Source organism: Papio anubis, chromosome 9, assembly GCF_008728515.1.
Source record: "Papio anubis isolate 15944 chromosome 9, Panubis1.0, whole genome shotgun sequence".
Lineage (NCBI taxonomy): Eukaryota > Metazoa > Chordata > Mammalia > Primates > Cercopithecidae > Papio > Papio anubis.
Genome location: NC_044984.1, coordinates 43,911,406 through 43,932,174, shown reverse-complemented (window position 1 = coordinate 43,932,174; position 20,769 = coordinate 43,911,406). Strand labels below are relative to the sequence as shown.

General features: G+C 52.9%; 2 protein-coding genes across 19 annotated transcripts in view; both read left to right on the top strand.

Annotated features, from left to right (window-relative positions):
• LMBR1L (limb development membrane protein 1 like) overlaps nucleotides 1–11,443 on the top strand; it is a 13,673-nt gene extending 2,230 nt beyond the window's left edge. For 2 of the 18 annotated variants that reach the window (XM_021922291.2, XM_021922286.2), the window contains exons 2-16: nucleotides 1,519–1,603; nucleotides 2,604–2,637; nucleotides 3,662–3,801; nucleotides 3,996–4,099; nucleotides 4,742–4,868; nucleotides 5,392–5,460; nucleotides 5,601–5,665; nucleotides 6,012–6,084; nucleotides 6,176–6,259; nucleotides 6,356–6,432; nucleotides 6,994–7,071; nucleotides 7,220–7,293; nucleotides 7,905–7,995; nucleotides 8,102–8,168; nucleotides 10,180–10,462. In XM_021922291.2, the coding sequence (XP_021777983.2) occupies nucleotides 1,519–1,603; nucleotides 2,604–2,637; nucleotides 3,662–3,801; nucleotides 3,996–4,099; nucleotides 4,742–4,868; nucleotides 5,392–5,460; nucleotides 5,601–5,665; nucleotides 6,012–6,084; nucleotides 6,176–6,259; nucleotides 6,356–6,432; nucleotides 6,994–7,071; nucleotides 7,220–7,293; nucleotides 7,905–7,995; nucleotides 8,102–8,168; nucleotides 10,180–10,418 (1,407 nt within the window). In that variant the 3' untranslated portion in view covers nucleotides 10,419–10,462. The other 16 variants (XM_021922287.2, XM_021922284.2, XM_009180668.3 and 13 more) reach the window with 15 other exon arrangements.
• Nucleotides 11,444–12,531: 1,088 nt separating this feature from the next.
• DHH (desert hedgehog signaling molecule) lies at nucleotides 12,532–18,989 on the top strand. The gene is made up of 3 exons (XM_009180665.4): nucleotides 12,532–14,311; nucleotides 17,160–17,421; nucleotides 18,051–18,989. The coding sequence occupies exons 1-3, from the start codon at nucleotides 14,009–14,011 to the stop codon at nucleotides 18,674–18,676; spliced, it is 1,191 nt and encodes a 396-aa protein (XP_009178929.1). The 5' UTR covers nucleotides 12,532–14,008; the 3' UTR covers nucleotides 18,677–18,989.
• The last annotated feature ends 1,780 nt before the right edge of the window (nucleotides 18,990–20,769 follow it).

The window sequence follows — 20,769 nt, the reverse complement described above, 5'->3', positions numbered from 1 at the left end:
GAGACTGAGTCTCTGTCGCCAGGCTGGAGTAAAGTGGCACAATTTCGGCTCACTGCAACCTCTGCCTCCTGGGTTCAAGCAATTCTCCTGCCTCAGCCTCTCGAGTAGCTGAGACTACAGGTGCATACCACCACACCTGGCTAATTTTTGTATTTTTAGTAGAGATGGGGTTTCGCCATGTTGGCCAGGATGGCCTGGATCTCTTGACCACGTGATCCTCCCGCATTGGCCTCCAAAAGTGCTGGGATTATAGGCATGAGCCACTGCGCCCAGCCAATTTTTGTAATTTTTTTGTTTGTTTGTTTTTGAGACGGAGTCTTGCTCTGTCACCCAGGCTAGAGTGCAGTGGTGCGATCATGGCTCACTGCAACCTCCGCCGAATTCAAGTGATTCTCCTGCCTCAGCCTCCTAAGTAGCTGGGATTATAGGCACGTACCGCCACACCCAGCTAATTTTTGTATTTTTAGTAGAGATGGGGGGGTTCCACCGTGTTGGTCAGGCTGGTCTCGAACTCCTGACCTCATGATCCTCCCACCTCGGCCTGCCAAAGTACTGGGATTACAGGTGTGAGCCACCGCGCTCAGCCCAATTTTTGTATTTTTAGTAAAGACAGGGTTTCACCATGTTGGCCAGGCTGGTCTCGAACTCCTGACGTCAATTGATTCACCTGCCTTGGCCTCCCAAAGTGCTGGGATTACAGGCGTGAGCCACTGTGCCTTGCCAAGACTCTCTGTTCTTGATTATAGAGCCAAGCTGGCCAATGGCTCCTCCTCTGGGCAGTAGAAGCTTACTTGGAATAGAGTAGGAATGAATATGCAGATTAACGTGGCGGAGTTCCGCCATCACTGTCACTTGACAGTCTAGCCAGCTCTAGAAACACTAGATATTGGGCCCTAGCTAAAGCCCACTGTTAGGGGTAGAGGATTAAATGAGGCTCTGGTTTGGCCCAGCAGACCTGATCTTTCAGGCCCCTGAATAAGCATGGAATAGAAGTTGTGACTTCGTCTAGAAACATGACACCTACTTTGGGTCAAGGCACCAGTGTGGGTGGAGGTAGGAGGGTAGGGTAGTGATGGGGTGCCAGGACAATGCAGACGTCTTCCTCCCCTCAAACCTGCTTCCCTTCCCAATAATGTGCTCCAAGTAAATTCCCTCTGGTTGTGTAACTGGTTTGAAATGTGTGTGCTTGTGCATTTCTAGGAGTTTTCTTTGCCCATTTACCAACCAGAGTTGGGCTGAAGCTATTTTCTCCCAGTGAAGTCCTTGTAGGGCTGGGCATGGTGCTGTTTCCCCAGGTGCATGGGGCAGCCCCTGTCTGGCCCTTCTTCGAGGTCCCTGGGGCTCTGACTAGAAGGAAGTACCTGGGGGATCAGAACAGAACATACTTCCAGATGGAACCCCTGGAAGTATGGAGCCTTATCTTAAGGAAGTAATGGCCATGGAATTAACAGAGAGGCCCTTGGCTGTGGAATGTGCTAAAGGTTAGAGCTTCTCATCCCAGCTCACATTCTGCTACAGATCTCAACACTTCTGTTTGCAACACTGTACATCCTCTGCCACATCTTCCTGACCCGCTTTAAGAAGCCTGCTGAGTTCACCACAGGTACTGTGATTTCCCTCCCTCCTGCCAGAGTTCCAGTTGCCATGGACCAGCCTCAGGGGAATGGGCCTATGGCGCCCACTGGGAAAGGAGCAGTGGCTGTGTGGGGCTGTTCTGGAGCCTTTGCCTCTTCAGCCTCCCTTTCTGCACAGACAGGGGCAAGGGCAGCTAGATGGAAGTGTCTTCTGGGCAAGTCATATAACATTTCTGATCTTCAGTTTCATCCTACAAAATGGGCATAGTGATGTCTACCTACTCCATTGTGTGGACCAAAGGAGGTGGTTAATGTGAAAGTCCTTTGTGAACCTGAAGTGAGCAACTGCCGGGTGAATGTCATTACGGGCACAGTCTCTGTGTCATCTCCTCTCCTAGTGCTCCCACAGCCAGGACCAGAGACCTCCCTGATGACTGGGGCACCCGGTGATGGTGGCCTTTCTCTTTATGGGGAGCCTGAGTATGCTCAGATTGCAACTTTCCTTCCCTAGACATTGTGTAATTGGAGGTGGGGGCACACTTGCCCCAGTTTCTAGCCCCAGCCTTTCCTCCTCTCAGGATGGCTCAGGATGAGTCCCCACCCAACAAGGCAGCTACCCTAGAGTAATTCCCTTGGGGACCTTCTCTGTGAATCTCCCTTCCCCCTCCTCTCTTTTCCCTTTGCTAGACCCAGCCACTGATGTAACCAACCTCACAGACTAGTTGTTTATTATATTAATATTTTGAGCATATAAAGAGGAACCTGCGATGGGAGAGATCTAGGGAGGAGGAAAGAAGTATAGGAAAGTCTGGCCTGTATTCTCTTCACCTGGGACCACTGATTTTTAAGCTGCCACCATGGCTGGAGAATAGGCTATGGAGTTCATAATGTGTGGTCTCCTGGAGCCTTCTGTTCAGCTCTGCCTTCTTTGAGGGGGCAGGGATGGGGCGGGGAGCACATTGTAATACTTACGGCCTCAGAGCTGCCCCCTGATGTCCTGCCTCTTCCCCGTGCCTCTGTCTCTTACAGTGGATGATGCAGATGCCACAGTCAACAAGATTGCGTAAGTGTCCCTGCCTCAGCACCTAACACCAGTGGTCTTTAGGAACTGGGATCTAGGGAGGCCTAGAGCTGGAGGGAGAAGGGGGAAGTCTCACACGGTGAAGAGAGAGTTTCTGTTTCCACCCCATTTCTGGCTTCCGGCTTTACCTCATCCTGGGGACGCTCAGAAAAGCTGCTGTTCCTGTCTTCCTGGTTAGGCCAGGAGGTTGTGGGAGCCTCATGGCCAGGAACATCCGCTGGGGCCTGAGTCACTGGAAATGGCTCCAGCTTGGCTTCACCTCCCAGCGACCAGAGTGGGGATGCAGATTGATAGACAAAGAGCAGGGTGTGGGGAAGATGGGAACCCCTGAGGAAGGGGCATGCTTGGTTCTGAGAGGAAGGCCCATATTCCAGGCTGCCAATGTTCACTAGCACATACAGAGAAAGAGAGAGAGATGACTCCTCTGAGTTGGTAGATCAGAAGGTAGCCCTCCACCCTTGATGGACCAACGAGATAGAAGTGCCCCTCTTCAGTGTATGCAGCCCAGGGCATAGACCTTGGCTATGAAGCTAGGTTTCAGTTTCCCCTTGTCCTCCTTTGCCCTCATGCCTTTGTGCAGGGTATAGCCACATAGGATGACCCTGTGCTTATCTGGGCAAAAAGAGGTAAGCTCAGAAATCCATATCCCTGAGCAAAGAAGAGAAGCCAGGCCCCCTAGCTTTGGCATCATACCTGGCATAACTTATAGGCATGTATGGGAGGACCACATTCCTGGGGACAGCCTGGGTATGTGACATGGCAGGTGACGGGCTTCCCATGAATGCCCGAAGCTGTGCCCATCCCATGAGCTGGGGCTTCCCTGGAGGTAAAGGGCTAGGGCCAGCCGGCAGTGGGTAGAACCCCAGCTGGACGGCTCCTTCCTTAGCTCTGTCATTGCTACAGCTGGTTCTGGAAGCCACAGGTGCCCTCAGGACAAATAGAACTTCTCCAGCACAGAGTAGTGAGTGCTGAGCTAAGCAAGGACACTCTCCCCTTCTCTGCCCAGGCTCGAGCTGTGCACCTTTACCCTGGCAATTGCCCTGGGTGCTGTCCTGCTCCTGCCCTTCTCCATCATCAGCAATGAGGTGCTACTCTCCTTGCCTCGGAACTACTACATCCAGTGGCTCAACGGCTCCCTCATCCATGGTTTGTGGCTCCTAGAGGCGGCTTGGGGTGGGGATAGGGAGCAGAGAGCAGATAGAGTCGGGCAGACTCAGGCAGCCGTGGGCCAATCAGTCATGTGTCGCACCTTCCCTCTCCGCTTCTCCTGCAAATGGTCAGTCTCCTGTCGGTTGCCCCTCCCTTTACTGACCATCTCTGCTTTTCCTTTTTTGCTCTAGGCCTCTGGAACCTTGTTTTTCTCTTCTCCAACCTGTCCCTCATCTTCCTCATGCCCTTTGCATATTTCTTCACTGAGTCCGAGGGCTTTGCTGGCTCCAGAAAGGTAAGTAGGGGATATGTATCCAGGCAGGAAACGGAATTCCACACACATGGTTCAACTGAAGAGATTTTAATAAAGAGGCTATTTGCAGAGATTTAGTTAAAGGAAGTTTGAGGCTCTAGTGACAGTAGGAAGTCATTACCACCCTTAGGCCTGTAGAGACAAAGGGAGGAAATAGTTTCTAGAACCCACTAATAGCTGAAGCCAGGGATGTGAAGCTGCCCAGAGAGGAGCTGTTGTCTTTGTGTCATAATTACTGCCAAAACCATGGTGGCAGACGTGGGAGGACTCACAGGAAACATACCCTCACCTCTTTTCTACCTTCCATTCTCCTGTTGGATGCGAAACTAGAGGGCAAAGAGCTTGTGGGATGCAGACCTCAGAGGTCAGCCTCCCAGAGCAGACAACGACAAGGAATGGGTCTGGGAAAAGGAGATGCAAATGAAGAACACCTGGTATGTGGGGTGACCTTAGACTGGGGAGTGGGAAGACAGAGCAACTTAGCAGAATAAGAGGAAAACCCTCTCTCTTATCTCCTGAATCCAGACCTCTTTGGTTCCCGCAGGCTGGCCACCATCTCTGATGTCTTTCCATCCCCACACTGCCCTGATGTTAACCTCCTTCACCTGTTGCCTCCTTCCGTAGGGTGTCCTGGGCCGGGTCTATGAGACAGTGGTGATGTTGATGCTCCTCACTCTGCTGGTGCTAGGTATGGTGTGGGTGGCGTCAGCCATTGTGGATAACAACAAGGCCAGCAGAGAGTCACTCTATGGTGAGTGGCCCAGCTTCCTCCAGGCTGTGTGGCTTTTCAGTTGGCCCATGTCCACCTGCCTGGAAAGACTATAACCTACTAAAGTGGAAAAGGTTGGCACCTTCTCCCTTTGACTGAAGTTTCAAACTGATAGACATCTGGCCAAATCCAATCTGCAGAAATGTTTCATTGGCCTATGCAATGGTTTTTAAAATATGTATTATTCAGTTGCTAACATTTTAAATTGGGAGGTTTCATATTAACATCTAGATATCTAACTTTGCTTGACAAGGAGAAGATCTGGCTACATTAGTCCCTGGTGATGGGGGCCAAACAGCAGTTATACCCTTTAGTTAGGGGTTAGGATCTCCCGTTGGTTATAGGCCCTGCCATTCCCTCTTCTGCTGATGCTGGCCAGCTTTCTTCATTTGTATTACTTGCCTAACAGCTGTGGGGACTGTGCCCTTGTCTAGACTCTGAGGCCTGTCAGCCCCCAGTAAGCAAGAAGAGATGAGCTGACATCCTCTTTTTTTTTTATCCTTAGACTTCTGGGAGTACTATCTCCCCTACCTCTACTCATGCATCTCCTTCCTTGGGGTTCTGCTGCTCCTGGGTGAGTGTACAGGGTCTGGGAGGGAATGGGTAGGGTCCTTGGACCAGAGTAACCAGGCTGGAAGGAGGGGGAATGGAGGGGCATGTTAGGCAAGGGGTGGAGAGCAGGGTCTGGCAGGTGACTGGCTCTTGTTCTCACAGTGTGTACTCCACTGGGTCTCGCCCGCATGTTCTCCGTCACTGGGAAGCTGCTGGTCAAGCCCCGGGTATGTGGTATTCCTTGCTCTTTGATCCTGCAGGGTGAGCTTCCTGCAGAGCTGGAACCAAACAATGAAACAACCCTATGGTTGTGTAGTGCACAACTTGCAGAGGGCTGCAGCCTTTGTTGGTTCCTGTATCCTGTACCCCTATCATGCAGAGCTGGTCACCAGACATGCAGGGCAGAATACAGGACAACTGGGAGGGACTGAGCAAAGCTGCGGGCCACAGGGTGGTGAATGAGGGTTTGGGGGAGGCCTGAGACTACGGAGCCCTGGGAAGAACAGGGTTCTCCTGGGGCCTTTGGGTCAGGGAGCCTCTGAAAGTCAGTCTCTTCCTTTCCCCTGCCCCTAGTTGCTGGAAGACCTGGAGGAGCAGCTGTACTGCTCAGCCTTTGAGGAGGCAGCCCTGACCCGCAGGATCTGTAGTGAGTTGCAGTTCTTCCCTGATGGGGTGGTGGGCTTGGCCTGGGCAGAGACTGCCCAACTTGGGAGCAACACCATCTTCTCTGCCCTCAGATCCTACTTCCTGCTGGCTGCCTTTAGACATGGAGCTGCTACACAGACAGCTCCTGGCTCTGCAGACACAGAGGGTCCTGCTGGGTATGTGGGTTGGTAGGGCTTGGGATACCTGGGTTTCCCCAAGGAGAGTAGCCCCTGGTTCCAGGTGCTTGCTGACAGCCTCCCATCCCTGCACAGAGAAGCGGCGGAAGGCTTCAGCCTGGCAACGGAACCTAGGCTACCCCCTGGCTATGCTGTGCTTGCTGGTGCTGACGGTGGGTATACCAGCCCTAGAGGTGGGGAGTGGACCCTCAGTACTCGAGGCCTTCTCAGGGAGAGGGGAGGCGATGAGGGGATCTAGTTATCATCAGTAATAGTGGTTGCTTCTCACTGAGTGCCTGCTTTTATGTCCTGCCTGTGCTGAGCACAAATGTTGAGCACATCAATCCTCATTTTGTAGATAAAGAGACAGAGTTGAGTGACTTGCCCAGGGTCACACAGGGTCAGTGAGTAGTTGTGCAGGTTTGCCCTGGCATGAGAATAAGCAGTCGATTCCCCTATGGACTCAAGAATATATCTTATCAGTTGGAGGAAGAGAGATGCCTTTTCCTATTAATCCTTTTCGCAATCCATCCACCTAGAGGAGATGTATCTTATAATGTCCTCAAAGGCACTCTGTTGCTAATAACAGCTTTGATGAGGTCCCATACAGCTCATTGGAAGCGGAGCTAGTCTTGGAAACTGGAAATGTTGGACCAGAGTCTCTGCCCATTCCTTTAGCTCTGGATCGAGCTGTGGTCTGGGGTGGGATGGGAGTCTGACCTTGCCTCACACAGGGCCTGTCTGTGCTCATTGTGGCCATCCACATCCTGGAGCTGCTCATCGATGAGGCTGCCATGCCCCGAGGCATGCAGGTACCAGGCTGCCCTCCCACCATATCCTTTGGGGAGGGCCTAAGAACAGCTGGGGAGAGGAGGCAGAAGCTGAGGACAGTGGGAAGGCTGGGTGCCGGGTAGTGCTGATGGTGGGGAATGCTCACAGTGACACTGCCCCACTCCTCAGGGTGCCTCCTTAGGCCAGGTCTCCTTCTCCAAGCTGGGCTCCTTTGGTGCCGTCGTTCAGGTTGTACTCATCTTGTATCCTTCTGGAATACAAAAACCTGTCTCCTGGGACTCTAGACAGCACTTCTTGGACTTTGTCTCCTTTGGGACTCTGAGCAACACTGATGGGAAATGGGGCAAGTTTTCATCAACCGCGGGTTCAGAAAGAAGGAAAATACTTAATTTTGAAAGGAGAGCTAGTGGTTCAGTAGAATCTGATCAGAAGAAAATAAAAAAAGAGGCCGGATGCAGTGGCTCACACAGTGCTAATCCTAGCACTTTGGGAGGCTGAGGTGGGTGGATTTCTTGAGCTTAAGATTTCAAGACCAGCCTGAGCAACATGGTGAAACCCGGTCTCTACAAAAAATACAAAAACTTAGCTGGGCGTGGTGGTGCGTGCTTGCATTCCCAGTTATGTGGGAGGCTGATGTGGGAAGATCGCTTGAGCCCAGAAGGTCAAGGCTGCAGTGAGCTGAAATCGCACCACTGCACTCCAGCCTGGGTGACAAAGTGAGATCCTGTCTCAAAAATAAATAAATAAAAAATAAATAAATAAATAAGAAGTGGGCTGAGAGAGAGCTCTGTTCCCTTTGAGATGAGTTATTAATTCTTAGGAGCCAGCCAGTTCTTCCTTAATGCAGTGGCAGTTACCTAATGGTGTCCTCAGTTGTGGGCTTCTATAGCTCTCCACTCTTCCGGAGCCTGCGGCCCAGATGGCATGACACCGCCATGACGCAGGTAGCTGGGAGGGAGTAAGGGAAGCCTCCTCTGGGGTGTGGATGGGCACTAGGTAGGTGCCTGCAGCTCTTCCACCCTCACCACTCCTTTCCCTGTTTCCACCCAGATAATTGGGAACTGTGTCTGTCTCCTGGTCCTAAGCTCAGCACTTCCTGTCTTCTCTCGAACCCTAGGTAAGTATTGAAAGGAGGAAATAAAGGAATTGGATTTTTTTGAGTACTTACTGATGTAAAGCAGGCACTTTATATACATGCTTTCTCTAATTCCCACAACAAACCCGTGAGTAGGTATTATCCGCATTATACAGATGAGGAAAGCGAGGCTCTGTAAAGTGCCTACACTGAGCTTCAGGGTACTGTTGCTGCAAAGTACATACTTTTTCCATTTGCTACTGCCTCTCTTATTTACTTCTACTTTTGGTCGGGGAGCACACTTTTTTCTAAATCTTTCTCCTGGGTGAGTAATCTAGTAAATGTTCCTGTTTGAAAGATGATAAACAGAGAAGCTACCTGATTGACCCAGATTATACAGCTAGTTTGAGGCAAGGTCAAGTCAGTCTAGGACCCTTGTCTCCTGAACCCCAGGCTAGTGCTTTCTCTACACTGGGGTGTCAGATAATACACTCATTCCTTCTCCTGCCTTAAGAGCTATATCTATAATTAACTGGTTAAAAAGTTCAAGAGTGGCTGGGCGCAGTGACTCATGCCTGTAATCCCAGCACGTGGGAGGCCGAGGCGGACGGATCACCTGAGGTTGGGATTTCGAGACCAGCCTGACCAACATGGAGAAACCCCGTCTCTACTAAAAATACAAAATTAGCCAGGCGTAGTGGCGCATGCCTGTAGTCCCAGCTACTCAGGAAGCTGAGGCAGGAGAATCACTTGAACCCAGGAGGCAAAGGTTGCAGTGAGCTGAGCTCATGCCATGCACTCCAGCCTGGGCAACAAGAGCGAATCTTCATCTCAAAAAAAAAAAAAAAAAAAAAGTTTGAGAATGTAACTAGTTCACCCCAAGGTAGTATGTGAGCTGCAGAGGTAACAACCGCCCTCCTACCTCCCCCTAAATACCACATCACCCTCTGTGTTTTATATGTGATTTCATATTTAAATCGGTTCTGGGGCCAGGCCTGGTGGCTCACGTCTGTAATCCCACACTTTGGGAGGCCAAGGTGGACGGATTGGCTTGAGGCCAGGAGTTTAAGACCAGCCTAGCCAACATGGTGAAACCCCATCTTTATGAAAAATTTAAAAATTAGCCAGTTATGGTGGCACATGCCCATAATCCCAGCTGGGGCGTGAGAATTGTTGAGCTTGGGAGGTGGCTGAGGCATGAGAATTGCTTGAGCTTGGGAGGTGGAGGTTGCAGCGAGCCAAGATGGTACCACTGCACTCCAGCCTGGGTGACAGAGCAAGAGTCTGTCTCAGAACAAAAAAAAAAAAAAAAAAAAAAATCAGCTGTGATCCAGGCACAGTGGTTCACGCCTGTAATCCCAGCACTTTGGGAGGCCAAGGTGGGAGGAGCACTTGAGGCCAGGAGTCCTAGACCAGCTTGAGCAACATAGTGAGACCCCATCTCTACCCAAAAAAAAAAAAGTTTTTTGTTTTTTTTTTTAATTAGCACACCTATAGTCCTAGCTATGTGTGAGACGGAGGCAGGAGGATTGCTTGGGCCCAGGAGTTTGAAGCTGCAGTGAACTAAGATTGTGCAACTGCACTCCAACCTGGGCAACAGAGCAAGACCCTGTCTTAAGACAAAACCAAATTAAATGAAACAAAAAACAGCTCTGTTTAATTCTTAACGTTATATTATTTCCACTCTATCATTTGTATTTATGCCAGGAGAATTTGTAAGACAGTAGGCTTGTGAGTCTTCCAGTTAGTTCCTTCAGGGTGGATGCAGGTAAGAATATTTACAGGTGGGGAGCAGAGTTTTTTGATTTATGATAGTATTATGAGGGGCCCAGTAAATGTTAGAATAGTGCCTGGCACAGACAGTGCTTTATGTGTTTTGTCTCATTTAATTCTTAGGAAACTGAGGCACAGAAAATTTAAGGAAATTGCCCCAGATCACACAGCTAGTTAGGGGTGGAGTTGGGACATGAACCAAAGCAGCCTGATCAGTCTGAGCGCTCAGCAACCACACTGTTCTGTCTACTAAAAAAACTTGGTGAACTGCTTGTTCCAGGCCCAGGAACAAGTAGTAGGCCCTGGGAGTTCCTGGGAACACCAGTAGCCAGAGGAGGCCCCTTACTGGAGGAGAAGATACCAGACTCTGGAAGCGAAGCTGAAGCAAGCCTAGCTGCTGACACTTTGAACAGTCCCGAACTGCTAGTCAGCTTGCCGAGTAGAATTGGGAGAGGCCAACCTATCAGTTGCAGTGTTGAAATGTGGCCACCAGGAGGCAGCACAAAGTTGGACTGGTAGCAGAAAAGGGCCTGGAGAGCCCACCTCTCATCCTGGCCTTTGTACTTCAGGGCTCACTCGCTTTGACCTGCTGGGTGACTTTGGACGCTTCAACTGGCTGGGCAATTTCTACATTGTGTTCCTCTACAACGCAGCCTTTGCAGGCCTCACTACACTCTGTCTGGTGAAGACCTTCACTGCAGCTGTGCGGGCAGAGCTGATCCGGGCCTTCGGTGAGAGGGAGTGAGGGTGCAGGCTGTTGGGGGGTGGTAGTTATTCTAGGACACTCTGGATCACGGGTCACCCCGTCACCCCAGCAGGGGAGAGGGTGTGCTTCCTGCTTTGTGGGTAACATACCTCATCCACACATTCTGTGGCTTGGCTGTCTGGTCCCTAACGGACTGGACCTTTGACCTGCTTTTGACTGCCCATCTCCTCCTCTTCTCCAGGGTTGGACAGACTGCCACTGCCCGTCTCTGGTTTCCCCCGGGCATCTAGGAAGACCCAGCACCAGTGACCTCCATCTGGGGGTGGGAGGGAGAAAACTGGACACTGCCATCTGCTGCCTAGGCCTGGAGGGAAGCCCAAGGCTAGCTGGACCTCAGGACCTGGAATCTGAGAGGGTGGGTGGCAGAGGGGAGCAGAGCCATCTGCACTGTTGCATAATCTGAGCCAGAGTTTGGGACCAGGACCTCCTGCTTTTCCATACTTAACTGTGGCCTCAGCATGGGGTAGAGCTGGGTGACTGGGTCTAGCCCCTGGTCCCAAATCTGTTTACACATCAATCTGCCTCACTGCTGTTCTGGGCCATGCCCATAGCCATGTTTACATGATTTGATGTGCAATAGGGTGGGGTGGGGGCAGGGAAAGGACTGGGCCAGGCCAGGCTTGGGAGATAGATTGTCTCCCTTGCTTCTGGCCCAGCAGAGCCTAAGCACTGTGCTATCCTGGAGGGGCTTTGGACCACCTGAAAGACTAAGGGGATAGGAGGAGGCTTCACCCATCAGCAATAAAGTTGATCCCAGGATTTGCTTTGTTTTTTTAAAGCGCCTGTCTCTGTGTGTATTTGAACAGCCTTGCTCCCACCAGTCCTGAGTCTGCCCAGTAAGAGAAGCAGAGGGGTCCTGCCCACCATCCTTTTCCTTCCCCTTCATCTATATTACTAGCATCCTTTGGGGACTTGGATCTGGTGTTAGGCCATGCAGTTGGGCAGTGGAAAACTCCTCCATCCTCAGCCTTGCTTAAAGCTGGCTTGTCCCCTGACTCCTTATATCCATGGCCTTAGGACATGGGCATAGGAGTAGGATAACCTCCCCCGGTACACTCACACCTTCAGCCCTATCCTCCCTGCCTTAACTATTGGATATAGAGTAAAATAAGTGGCTGGCTGACAAGGATTTTCATTTCCTACCTGAGAGAAGAACCTAGCTTTTTACTAGAGGCCATCAGTTTCTTGAAGAGCCCATGTGCTATGCTGGTGGTAAGAGCACAAAACTTAGAGTTATACAGATTGTGTATTGCACAAGTTCCAGGGACACCATTCACCTCATAGTCATTGTATGGATAGTTACTATGATAGTTTTCTCATAAAAGTCAGGCATCTTGAGGAAGGGGTGCTTTTTTCTTTTCTTTTTTCTCTTGTGAGACAAGATCTGGCTCTATCACCCAGGCTGGAGTGCAGTGGTATAGTCTCAGCTCACTGCAACCTCTGCATTCTGGGCTCAAGCCATTCTTCCAGCTCAGCCTCCAGAATAGTTAGGACAACAAACACATGCTACCATGCCTGGCTAATTTTTGTATTTTTAGTAGAGATGGGGTTTTGCCATGTTGCCTAGGCTGGTCTTGAACTCCTGAGCTCAAGCGATCCACCTGCCTTGGCCTCCCAAAATGATGAGATTACAGGGGTGAGCCACGACACCCAGCCATCTTTTTGGGGGGGGTGTCACTGTGTCACCCAGATTAGTGTGCAGTGGCATGATCTTAGATCACTACAACCTTGAACTCTTGGACCCAAGTGATCCTCCTTCCTCAGCCTCCTGAGTACCTAAGACTACAGGCATGTACCACCATCCCCCACTAATTAATTTTTTTTTTTTGAAATGGGGTCTCACTATGTTGACCAGGTTGGTCTTCAACTCATGGCCTCAAGCGGTCTTTGCCTCAGCCTCCCAAAGTGTTGGGATTACAGGAGTGAGCCACTGTGCCTGGCCTGGTTTTTTTCTAATGTATGCTAAGTTGCTATGAGTACTAGCCATAGAGTGGGGTGAGGGGAGAGTGAGTATGAAACACAAAGTGTAGATTCCACAAATACTTGCAGAGCACCCTTCTGTAGAGTAGGCACTTAACCTTGGAGATACATGATAAATATGTGTGTGCTTAAGATTGCTTTGTCTAGTAAGGTGCCAAATAATTCTAATACTGTTCTACCACTGCAGTTAAGTACTGGTTCTTGAGGGAACACAGGTGGGCAGTGTTGGGACATCAAGGAAGGCTTCTTGAAGAAATGACTTCTGAACAAAAGAAATTGCATGTGGTGCCTCTGAGATGAGATCTGAGTGGCTGAAAATGGAGCCCGGGGAGTCCACTGAGGGAGAAAGCTGAAGTGCCTAGATGGACGGTTAAGGGAAGCGATCCTCACCTCTTACAAAGACTTTTGAATGTCCACTGCCCTTCAGCAGCTTCCAACCGACAAGTTATTCATTTGAAAAGCAGCAGCTATTAGATGCCTGGCAAAGAAGAGAAGGGGAAAAAAGTTGGAAGTCCTAAACCAGACAATAAGTACCAAGCTCTGTCCCTAGTTCTGGGGAAGTTCCAAAGGAGATTGTAAAGTTAGTAGAGAAATGGGCCCCTGGTATCCTCACCTCCCAGTCCTGCTTAATGCTGAGTGTGAGGAGAGATGGAAGTTGGGGAGATCTGGGGAGGACCACAGAGAAGGGAGGCTCTGGTTGTCTGCCCAAAGGGCTTGGCTGGTCTTGGGCAGAAATTGGAACCCATACTTCCTGGATGACAGCAGAGGGCATGGCCTGCCAGGGTAGGCTTTGAGAGAGCAAAAATTCCAATTCGAGTATCAGAGGACGGTGGTGTGGTTCCAAGTTTAGGCTTGGAGGTAGAAGGATGTTTAGGCAGCCAAGGACTGTAAAGCTACAAGGATTTCCTAGGCAGGTGTTTGCCTGGTTTCCAGGATGGGACACACTTCAGTCGCAAAATGGACTAGCAGTGACCGGCTAGATCCCCCGCCCGGGTGAGAGGGGGTGGGACGATCTTGGGAGAAGGGCGGAGGGCGGGGCCAGGGGCCACTTAAGGCGGAGTCCGGAGTCCGGGCGTTCTGGCAGCACCAGAGTCCTGCAGCAGAGACGGGCTGGGCTGGCACTCACCCACGACCCCCCTTCCCTGCTATGATGGTTCGTCAGTAGCAGGTCCTAGACGACCCCCCCACCCGGGGGCACGTGGGCAGAGCTAGCAGCAGCCAGGTGCACTGAGCCACAAGAGCGCTAGGGCACTCTGGGGGCAGCTCTGCCTGCTGCCCTCTCTGGTGCCTGTGGAGATGCTTAACTGACAGGAGGGTTAGTGAGGACAGGAACGCTCGCTCTTGGCCCAGGTCCGCTGTATCCATGGCTCTCCTGACCAATCTGCTGCCCCTGTGCTGCTTGGCACTTCTGGCGCTGCCAGCCCAGAGCTGCGGGCCGGGCCGGGGGCCGGTTGGCCGGCGGCGCTATGCGCGCAAGCAGCTCGTGCCGCTACTCTACAAGCAATTTGTGCCCGGCGTGCCTGAGCGGACCCTGGGCGCCAGTGGGCCTGCCGAGGGGAAGGTGGCAAGGGGCTCCGAGCGCTTCCGGGACCTCGTGCCCAACTACAACCCCGACATCATCTTCAAGGATGAGGAGAACAGTGGTGCGGACCGTCTGATGACCGAGGTAAGGAGGGCCTCTCCCTACCTGAGCCAGGGCACTGCCAGCTCCTCCGTTTTCCTGTGGCAGCCCAGGAGGGTGAGTCCAGCTTCACCTACAGAGACTTAAAAGCCTTAAAGATCTTCCTTGTCACCAGCCCCGGGGGAGGGGGGGGAGGGAATCCTTACTGGCTGGACAGAGTGGTTAGGAGGGATCCTGACTAGAAGAGTCTGGGATGGGGAGGGGAGGAGGGACTGACTAGTGAGAGTGAAGCTGGGAGAGGCAGCGAGGGCGGGGAAAGGAGGATGGCGGCAGGCGAGACGGGAAATGGCTGAGGCGTGGACCGGGGGTCAGCCACCCAGCCAGGCAGGAAGGGCTGGGGTGAGCTGGGGGCCAGGAGCTGGCTAGGCAGCAGACAGAAGCCTGGCTCCTGACCTGATTGTAGAAAAGCTCTGTGGGCCGAAAAGAAGAGACTGAAAAGGGCTGGGACAGGGGTGGCCAAGGGTCAGGTCACCAGACGATGTACCTGAGGAGGGGCTGGGCAGAAATTGCTTTTGGCATGGGAAACATGTCCTAGAACCAGGACACATCTATTCTAGGGTCTATTCTAGGGCTATCCTAGGGTCTAAATGACAATTTTGGGGTAAAAAGTCATCCTCAGTGAGAATAACAGATGGGCCCACCTGAGAATCAGAGGGCTCCTAAGTCTTCCAAGCTCTGCCTATCTCAGGGGCTTTCCTTGGAATTACACAATTAAGATAAATTCAACTACCATTTTTGAGCACTGGAACTGAATCAGCCTAGAGTGAGGTGGGCAATGCCTTGGAAGAGAAGGACCACCTCTGGCCAGTGATTTATTTTTTATTTTTTGTAGAGATGAGGTCTTGCCATGTTGCCTAGGCTAGTCTTGAACTCCTGAGTTCAAGGGATCCTCTCGACTCGGCCTCCCAAAGTGCTGGGATTACAGGTGTGAGCCACTTCATCCAGCCTGGCCAGTGATCTTGAATGTTAGAACTGAAAGAAAACTTGGGAGATCACATTCCTCCAACCCTCCCCACCCTGACTGCCACCCTCATTTTACATCTGAGAGCTGGACTTCCCCCAGGAGGAAAAGCCATTTAAACTCTCACAATTTAAAGTGGCATGGCTGGGACTAGAATTCAGGACTCCTGGTTCTGAGCCCTATATACTTTCCATTACACCACCTAATTGTGTATGGAGTGGGGAGGTGAGGGGAGAGGGAGGGGTACGGATTTCCTCTGATTAATTGCCATAGTTTTCCAGGTTACTTTGTTAGGAAAACCTGTCCAGGGGAGAAAGAATTCCTTTTGCTTCTGCCCTGAAGCCTTCCTCCTACCCAGAGATTGGAAAAGGGGCATTTCTTCTTTCCTCCTTGGCCATGGAACATTGTGACCCTTTTCTCTGGTTGCCACCTGCAGCAGAGTGGGCAGAACAAGGGACAGGCTCAGGAGGGGCTCCGACAGGCTTGGGAGCCCCCTCAGCCTTACTTATCTCCCACACCCTGGCTGCAAAAGGCCTCCATTGAGTTGGCTCTGCACTGGGCTGCTGCCCCCGCAGGTCAGGGCCTCGGGGCCTCCTTAGGGGACGAAACGACAAAGTTGGAAGGAGCTACCACTTTTCCTGTTTTTCCCCCACCCCCCAACTCTGCGGAGGTGGAGGCGACTAGAGAAGGAGAGGGGGAAAAGTGTCCTTCTGTTAGGAGGAAACCAAGTCCGAGGTGAGAAGTCGGAGGGGAAAGAAAAAAAGGAAGCTGTCCCTCTGCGCCTCCTCCCGCGGTGTCCCTGCTATGGTGTGCGCCAAGGTCTCCCGCTCCCAGGCTGCAGCGGCCAAGATAACTGTGGTCTCACTCCCCCAGGTGCAGGCTTACAGCCGCAGCTTCTTTTCCTCTTCTCCACTCTCACCCTGCAGGGGGCTCCCCAGATCCGCGCAAGGATCCCGTTATTCTCAGGTGCTATTCTCACGCCCTTCTGGGCTGCATTTAGAGCAGAGATGGGAGAGATGGGGGCTCTCCGGACTGGCAGAGCCTTAGCTGGAACTGGGAAGACTGGCCACGCGGGGGGAGGGGACCTAGCCGGACGGAGCAGGGATGGGGGGCGCGGCTTTCTGCCCTTTCCTCTCCCTGAGCCGGGGCGGCTGAAAAGCGCCTTTGTGGCCGGAGCTGCTGAGTCCGCTTCTCCCTGCGCGTCCCCGGCCTGGGCTCAGGATTCTCGCTCGGTTAAGTCATCCCGGAGAATGGCCATTGTACTTCGCGCAACCCCCGCCACCCCAATCCTTTTTCCAGCAGCCTTGATCCCGCACAGCTCCTCTTGGGCACCTCTGTGGGGGTCACCCGGAGCACGAAGGGGTTAATGCTAGGGGCCGAAAGGAGGAGGAGGAAGGAAGGAAGGAAGCGATGCCCGGTGCCAGGGAAGGCAATGAAACAAAAGATGAATCAGGCGGAGGGAGGAGAGCCGGTGCCTGGGGCGGGGGCCAGGCTCAAACAGGGGCTCCCCGGGAGCAACCAGGCCCTCCCTGACCATGCTTCCATTCGCCCTCCCAACTCTGGCCTTCTCCCAGGTTAAGCCGCTGTCCCAGAACCGATAGGGGTGAGGGACGGGCATTAAAAATGGGGAAGGAGGTAGGTATGGGCATCCACTCTCAACCTCAGAGGTGACCCCACAGTTCTCCAACGACGCCCTGGGAACGGAGTGCAGATTGGCGACTACCATCTATTCAGATTCTCATTTCTCCAGGACACTCAAAAGCTGGGAGGGGGAGGAGTGGGGCCGGAATAACAAAGAATCAGCCCTCCTGTCCAGGTCCCTTTTGCCCCCAGGGTGGTGGTGGGAGACTGACTCCTTTATTCCCCCGCCAGCGTTGTAAGGAACGGGTGAACGCGTTGGCCATTGCGGTGATGAACATGTGGCCCGGAGTGCGCCTAAGAGTGACTGAGGGCTGGGACGAGGACGGCCACCACGCTCAGGATTCACTCCACTACGAAGGCCGTGCTTTGGACATCACCACGTCTGACCGCGACCGCAACAAGTATGGGTTGCTGGCGCGCCTCGCAGTGGAAGCCGGCTTCGACTGGGTCTACTACGAGTCTCGCAACCACGTCCACGTGTCGGTCAAAGCTGGTACAGTAGGAGGAGGGTGGTAAAATCCGCCCAAAGGGGGCTCCCTCCGTTAAACTGAGTCTGCAGTAGTCCTGTTGCCACCCTAGGGGAGACCAAGCGGGCTTTAGTGTTGAAAAATACCTGTCCAGGGGCCGAGGCGGTGCCTCACGCCTCTAATCCCAGCACTTTGGGAGGCCAAGGCGGGAGGATCACTTGAGGTCAGGAGTTCGAGATCAGCCTGGCCAACATGGTGAAATCCCATCTGTATTATAAATACAAAAATTAGTCGGGCGTGGTGGCGCATGCCTGTAATCCCAGCTACTCGTGAGACTGAGGCAGGAGAATCGCTTGAACCCAGGAGGTAGAAGTTGCGGTGAGCCGAGATGCTGCCACTGCACTCCATCTACTGGGCGACAGAGGGAGACCCTATCTCAAAATAAATAAATAAATAAATAAATAAATAAGAGAAGAAAAAGGAAAAGAAAAGAAAGAAAACCACCCTTCCTTTTCTGCCCAGGTTGGGGCCAGTCAAGTTAATGGGAAATTGTGTTGTCCAGGACTGGCGATGTCTGCGCTGGCCTTGAGACTCGGTGCCATCATTCTGGAACCACTGGTCTTGATTCAATCCTCCCTGTGGTTGTTCCCTGCAGATAACTCACTGGCGGTCCGGGCGGGCGGCTGCTTTCCGGGAAATGCAACTGTGCGCCTGTGGAGCGGCGAGCGGAAGGGGCTACGGGAACTGCACCGCGGAGACTGGGTTTTGGCTGCCGATGCGTCAGGCCGGGTGGTGCCCACGCCGGTGCTGCTCTTCCTGGACCGGGACTTGCAGCGCCGGGCTTCATTTGTGGCTGTGGAGACCGAGCGGCCCCCACGCAAACTGTTGCTCACACCCTGGCACCTGGTGTTTGCGGCTCGAGGGCCGGCGCCCTCGCCAGGCGACTTTGCACCGGTGTTCGCGCGCCGGCTACGCGCTGGGGATTCGGTGCTGGCGCCCGGCGGGGACGCGCTTCAGCCAACGCGCGTGGCCCGTGTGGCGCGGGAGGAAGCCGTGGGGGTGTTCGCGCCGCTCACAGCGCACGGGACGCTGCTGGTGAACGATGTCCTGGCCTCGTGCTACGCGGTTCTGGAGAGTCACCAGTGGGCGCACCGCGCTTTTGCCCCCTTGCGACTGCTGCACGCCCTAGGGGCGCTGCTCCCTGGCGGGGCCGCCCAGCCGACTGGCATGCATTGGTACTCTCGGCTCCTCTACCGCTTAGCAGAGGAGCTGCTGGGCTGAGCGTCCCAGGCATAGAAACCTCGAAGCGCCCGAGCAAACGAGGGCCTGCTGGCTGAGATGTGGGGGTGTGGGCAGCAGACGATGTCGACTGGAAGGGAGGGAGAGGGAGGGGGAGGGAGAAAATGGGGCTATGCCTGGCTTAGGGGCAACCTTGAACTTAGAGGAGGTGATCCCGGGTCCTAGGTAGGTGGGGCTGATGGTGTGCACTCCTTAAAGAGGACTATTTAGGCTGGGCGCGGTGGCTCACGCCTGTAATTCTAGCACTTTGGGAGGCCGAGGCGGGTAGATCACAAGGTCAGGAGATCCAGACCATCCTGGCTAACACGATGAAACCCCGTCTCTACTAAAACTACAAAAAAAAAAAAAAAAAAAAAAAAGAAAAGAAAAGAAAAAAGAAAAAAATATTAGCCAGGCGTGGTGGCGGGCGCCTGTAGTCCCAGCTACTCGGGAGACTGAGGCAGGAGAATGGCGTGAACCCGGGAGGCGGAGCTTGCAGTGAGCCGAGATCCCGAGATCCCGCCACTGCACTACAGCCTGGGTGACAGAGCAAGACTCTGTCTCCAAAAAAAAAAAAAAAAAGGACTATTTAGCCTCTCCCCCAGTGCCTCAGCCCCACCCAATAATTTTATTTTATTTCTTATTTATAAATTGTAATATAATGATTCCCTTGCCCAGCTTGCCAAGGTGAGGGGCTGGGGCATGGCATTAACACTGTCTGACACCGCCAGCCAGTCTGACATCTGACATTTTCCTACAAGGCGGGCTAATAAAGGGAAGGCTTTCAGGAGCTTACTGGAAAACACCTCCATTCAGAGGGTGATTCACCTCCAGAGAGGGGGAGAAAGGTGGCCAACCTGAGTTAACACCTTACTTCCGGCTTCCCCTCCTTCCTCAGCAGGGTCTTTGGGACCCCTCTCCTCCCTTCGGGGGCATCCCAACCCATAAGCAACAGAGCCCACAAGAGTCGTACCCTTTTCCAGGCTGCTGTTTCCATCTCCCACCCAGAGAGGATCAGCATTTTGCTTCTGCGGCTGAAGGGGCCAGGGTTGTCTGGGGTGGGAAAGACTGTGCACACCCCTTCTCTGTTTATAGGGGCTCCAGCAGGGGCCCAGGCCCTTATGAGTACTGATACTCAAAACATCTAGTCCCCTATTATTAGCCAGTAGTCCTGGTCCCCATCCTATCCTGGTGGCAGGGCCTGGATGGGGTGGATGTTTTTTCTGATATGCCACTGGGCCAACTGATGATCCATGGGAAACCTGGCTAATAACTTGGCAATCCTCACATACTCGTGGCCTGTAAAAGGAAGGGGAGCACAGTAAGGGGATGGAATATTTCCTTAGGAAGGGCTGCTCAGAGAGAGAGAATGGGTTAGGCCTGGGTGTATGTGGGGGAAGTAGATTCCCTAAACAAAGGCATATCAGCATTACAACCCGAGCTCCCCTCCTGATCGCTGGCCCTGATTGTTGTTTCTACTGGCTTGGTCTTCTGCGCCTCCTCTTCCCTCTCCCATTATCACCAGCTGTGCTTCCCTAGCCTGGGTGTTTTTGGAACCTTTAGGTTCCAACGCAGTAGACACCTGGAATCCAGGCAGGCGGGTGTCCCTGAGTTAGGAATGGAAGCTCAGGAGGAAGCTGGGCTGCTCCAGAAGGGAAGTGTCTTGGGTGGAGGTGAGGCAGGGAGGAGGAAATAGTCCTCCTCCCTGCCTCACCTCAATAGGGGATTGTTGGTACCACCCGGAGCTTGCCCTTGTCAGTAGCAGAAGTGCGCTCCCACCGCACAGGGTCCCTGCTATACACCGCCCTCTGGTGGCCTTCAAGATAATTCTAGGCCTATGCATGTGGTTCTCTGAAACGGAAGGAAAGAGGCCTCAGACATGGAAGGGTGTACTGGACCTGCGCAAAGGAGCCTGCTCCCAGGAGGGGAGGGATGATGGGTGGGCCTTGTTAAGCTGCCAGTGCTAAGCCACGCATATCAGGAGCTATCAAGGAGTCCACCTGCTTCTCCTTGGGAAAGTCCTTCCAAACCATGGCACTTTTATATCCCTCCTGCCTAGTTTAGCTCTGTGGTTCCTGGAAGCTGCAGACGCCCTA